Below are 4159 nucleotides of genomic sequence, written 5' to 3' on the forward strand. Positions count from 1 at the left end.
GAGAGAGAGGCAAAGGGAGAGTGAGTGTGATTGATGACCAAACCTCGTCAGTGTCTGATCGATCAGTAAAAAGCAGACTTGTTATGGAAACAGTACAATTTATTCTACTTATCATACTGCGTACAGGGAAAAAGCGAACATTTCTTGAGCACAAAATCCCGCGACAGATGAGGACCCAGCTCTTTCATGCGCACTTTCTCTTCTAACTGTAGCCTGCTGAATGGCACAAGAAGGCACAAGAAGTAAAGCGTTAACGTGATTCATCTAGATTTCTAGAGAGAGTCAGTTAGAATCTGCAGGATATCCCGTAATCTAGATATATCGATATTCACAGCTGTTTCTAGATGAAGCCGAATAAAAGCTGCAATAAAGTGAAACAATACTAACAACTCACTATGCTCACAATCTGAGAAGATTTAAAGATTTCTAATTACTTCTTGCAGCACCAACAACCAGACTCAATTTGAAAATTTACCTTAACCTTAACAGGACTTGCTACACAATAGAGGGCGACAACAATTTTAATACCCATTCTTCATTGAGTTGCCGTAGACTCTACTACTAGTCTACTAGTGTAGTAGATAGGCTAGAGGTAACTTGGATCAAATTTTTAGCTTGCATCAAATTGGTGCTGCGAACTTAAGTTTCACGCACCTTTCTTCTTGTGCGGGAAGGACGATGCATAGGTTTATCTACAGTGACAAAAATAACTTTGGTGCAAAGATTTTGCTTGCTCCCAGCAGACAGTACCGCAAGCGGTGCGACGAGCTTTAACCGTCCTCGCTGTCTGTCTCTTCGCTGGCGCACGCGCAGCCAGCGGGTGACGGGTCGCAAGGATGTAGGCTAGAACTACTAGTACTAGTATGTAAATCTAGAGCACTGACTGGTTTAGAACAATTAGAAAATAGGGGAGGTGAAGGCCAGGGTTAGGTGGAGCGCTTGCATCAAATGCACCAACGGCGCCCCGCCACTGATTACAGTTTATACATGGTATTAAACTTTTTGTTAGTGAAATTGTCCTTGGCCTTATGTGATCATATTTTATGTCGTCCAATGAATAATTATGGCAATATTAGACTTCAAAATTTTAACACAGTAACCAGAAGTCAATTGTTAGAGACTGGTGCAAAGCGAAAACCTGTTATTTTATCAATTTTTTTTCCAAGTTTTATCCAGTCCTTTTTCCGTTTAAAATTCCGCTCTCATTTATATTTCAGCTTGTTCATCAACTTTAACTTACTTTCTGACATGATAATTGATTTCATATTAGTTTTTATAGTTTCACCGTGGTTTTAACACTTAGACTATAAATCTATTATGTTCCTTCTTGAAAACGCTTCTCGAGATCAAGAATGTGAACCTAATTCTTAATCAGATTCTACACAAAGGTAAGTGCCGAGAATGAATTAATGCTCCCAGCTTTTAACTTGAAGTCGGCTTTATACTAACCTTTTTCCATTCACACCATGTCTCAAATGCCACGAAGCAAGTTGGATTTAACCCAGATCGCATATAATGGTAGCGAATGCATTGCCACATAAAGGTTCTTTTCGTTCTTTTGGACTTTGCAAGTTTTTTTCTTTCTCAACTACATTTTACAATGTGAAAGGTTTGTCTAAAGAACAACGTTTTAAACCAATAATAATTAATCAAATTAAATACACCTCATTCCAGTAAATTTGTAACCTTCATCGCAATAAGAAATTATAGAATCAGACCTTTCAGGATCTAAGAAGAATATTGCAGTAACTTTATAAAAATAATAAAAAGGCAAAACAGAGAATACTGAAACCTCCCTCTAAAAAAAAAAAAAAGAAGAAAAAAAAGTATAGCAAATTATCAAAACTTACCGTTTTCTGCTGAATTATGAGAACTTAGGTCGAATAGGTGTTGATCTAAATTGATACGACGGAATGAAATATGAGATGAATTAATTATTTACTCTGTAGCTTGCTGTACACGCTGAAATGGATATTGAGAAGAAAAATGAGATCCCATAAAAGACTCTACCAAAGAAGTGGTCTTTTTATAAATGTGAGCGGCCTTTCTACAATTATATCAAACTCTGAAGAAGCAACGATGTCTATTTTTAATAACAGTTTAGCCTACTGATGCTGCAATAAGTTAGATCACCAAACAAATCACAAGAAATAGATCACTAAGGAAAGCACGTCACGTTTCTGTTTAAAGCCTAAAAATAAATTAGAGACACAGGAGTAGAGTAGAGCGAGTTGGTAACATAAGGTACTACGTGAAGGCGGCTTGGTGTAAAAACAGCGGACTTTTTCTTCTCCGGGCTGACCAGCAATAAAAGTCGCGGTCAAACTGTTGCCCCAAAAGTTGTAACTGTGGCGTCCAGCTGAGAGACCCTGGTTGAGAAATCAGAGACAAAACCTATAACTTGACGCTCCTCAGACCTTTTGAATACGAAAGTGTCGAGGGCAGGCAACGACGTACGCGACAGATGGTACATATTACGATATCATTATAATATATACGGCTATCTACAGAATAATGCGAACTGACATATCGCTACCTCAGAATTACACAGGTTTATCTGCTCAGTACATCGTTTTGAGAAATTTGACGTAAAAAAAAATTTAGTTTCACAATATTATGTCAAGCTTTTTAGAATGCAATTCTTTGCATATCGTGATAACGACTAAGAATAATCTGACGGTTTTGATAGAGCAGATAGAACATTTATTGGTTCTGAACCCATTGCCAAAGTAGCCAAGAACGGCCCAAAATGTCAGATAGAGTTTTGTAATTTTAAGGTAGCGAGATGATGAGTCGATCTTGCGTGTGTTAGGAGACATGGCGCCTTTGAGCGGCACTTGAAGATGGTTGAGCTATAATTAGAAAGACTCCCAAGGCGTCCTCGGGCGATTGCTTAGGCTCTTTGCCGTCACTGTGTGAATTGAATGTGAATTCAATTAAAGACTCAGCTTTTTATCTGGTAGATAGAGTTCTTCCTCTGAAGACCTCCTGCTGTCCGCTCGCCCCACGAGTTTTCTCCCACCTCTGTTCTGTTTTGATGTAGAAAGCCACACGGCCCGATATATATATATATATATATATATATATATATATATATATATACCCGATAGACTGTGGTGCGCCATCATTCTCAGCATACGTATATGTACCTCCCGACAGGTGGGGCCTTTCACATCTGAGGGCGTCAACCTCTGTCTCCCCTGGTCCTTCATGATGGTCCTGCTCTCCTCAGCCTCTGCCTACAGCACGTGCGCCATCGCTGTTGACAGGTGGGTGCTCACTCCAACTCATTTTTTTTGGGTGCAAATGTTAGTTTAGTTTAGCAAAAGGTTTACAGCACTTGCAACACAATTAGGTCATATAAGTGCCTAAGAATAGAACTATTATTAGATAGGAACATGCAAATAACAGAGGGAGGAGAGATAAGGACGATAGATGTTTATTGGGAAAGAAGGAACAAACCAAACCATACCAGAGCACGAGCCAACTTCCCACCCCTTTTCTTCTTGTAAACAAAATCGGTATGGGCAAAATCCCTTTTTTCACCAGAATATCGACTGCTCAACGTCATGCCGTCACTTTTGAAAACGGCGTATGGCGAAGTCTTAATATAGTGTAAAGCGCATAGAGCCTGCTGTTGATCGGGGATATTTCGCTATACAAATGCTCTCTATTATTATTATTATTAACCCTATCCGTACGCCCTGGTGTCATTTTGTACCCCCGCGGTTGTAGCCTCCACATTTTAGAATGCTACTAAACTAGTACGAAGATCTCTTTGAAACTTTCAGTATTAATTCTCAAAAAATCGTTTTGACAGACTGCTATGCAAATCGTACGGATCGTATTAAGGAGTAAATTTCCTCTTTGGAGTTCCCAACGTCGTATGGATGCGATAGTAAAACACGAAGTACGGATAGGGTTAAGCAGTCGATATTTTTTCATGTGATGCCCCCTGGCTTTACTCTTCGTCGTCGCTAGCAGAAAACGTGGGCTCAATTCCTGTGTGTGTGTAGGTGTGTGTGTGTGACGGTGTGTGTGTGTGTGTGTGTGTGTGTGTGTGTGTGTGTGTGTGTGTGTGTGTGTGAGAGAGAGAGAGAGAGAGAAAGAGAGAGAGAGAGTCACTTTCTGTATTTATTTCGCTCTCCCTGTAACCCAG

At 39.7% G+C, this 4159-nt stretch overlaps 1 protein-coding gene across 1 annotated transcript in view; it reads left to right on the top strand.

The window, feature by feature from the left end:
- Positions 1-3174: 3174 nt before the first annotated feature.
- Positions 3175-4159, top strand: part of LOC101857498 (D(2) dopamine receptor B) — a gene marked incomplete at its 3' end in the record, with an annotated part of 9557 nt that continues 8572 nt past the window's right edge. The window contains 1 exon segment of the mRNA XM_013085243.2: positions 3175-3269. Coding sequence (XP_012940697.2) covers positions 3211-3269 — 59 coding nt within the window.

Source organism: Aplysia californica, unplaced genomic scaffold, assembly GCF_000002075.1.
Source record: "Aplysia californica isolate F4 #8 unplaced genomic scaffold, AplCal3.0 scaffold00359, whole genome shotgun sequence".
NCBI classification, from domain to species: Eukaryota; Metazoa; Mollusca; class Gastropoda; order Aplysiida; family Aplysiidae; genus Aplysia; species Aplysia californica.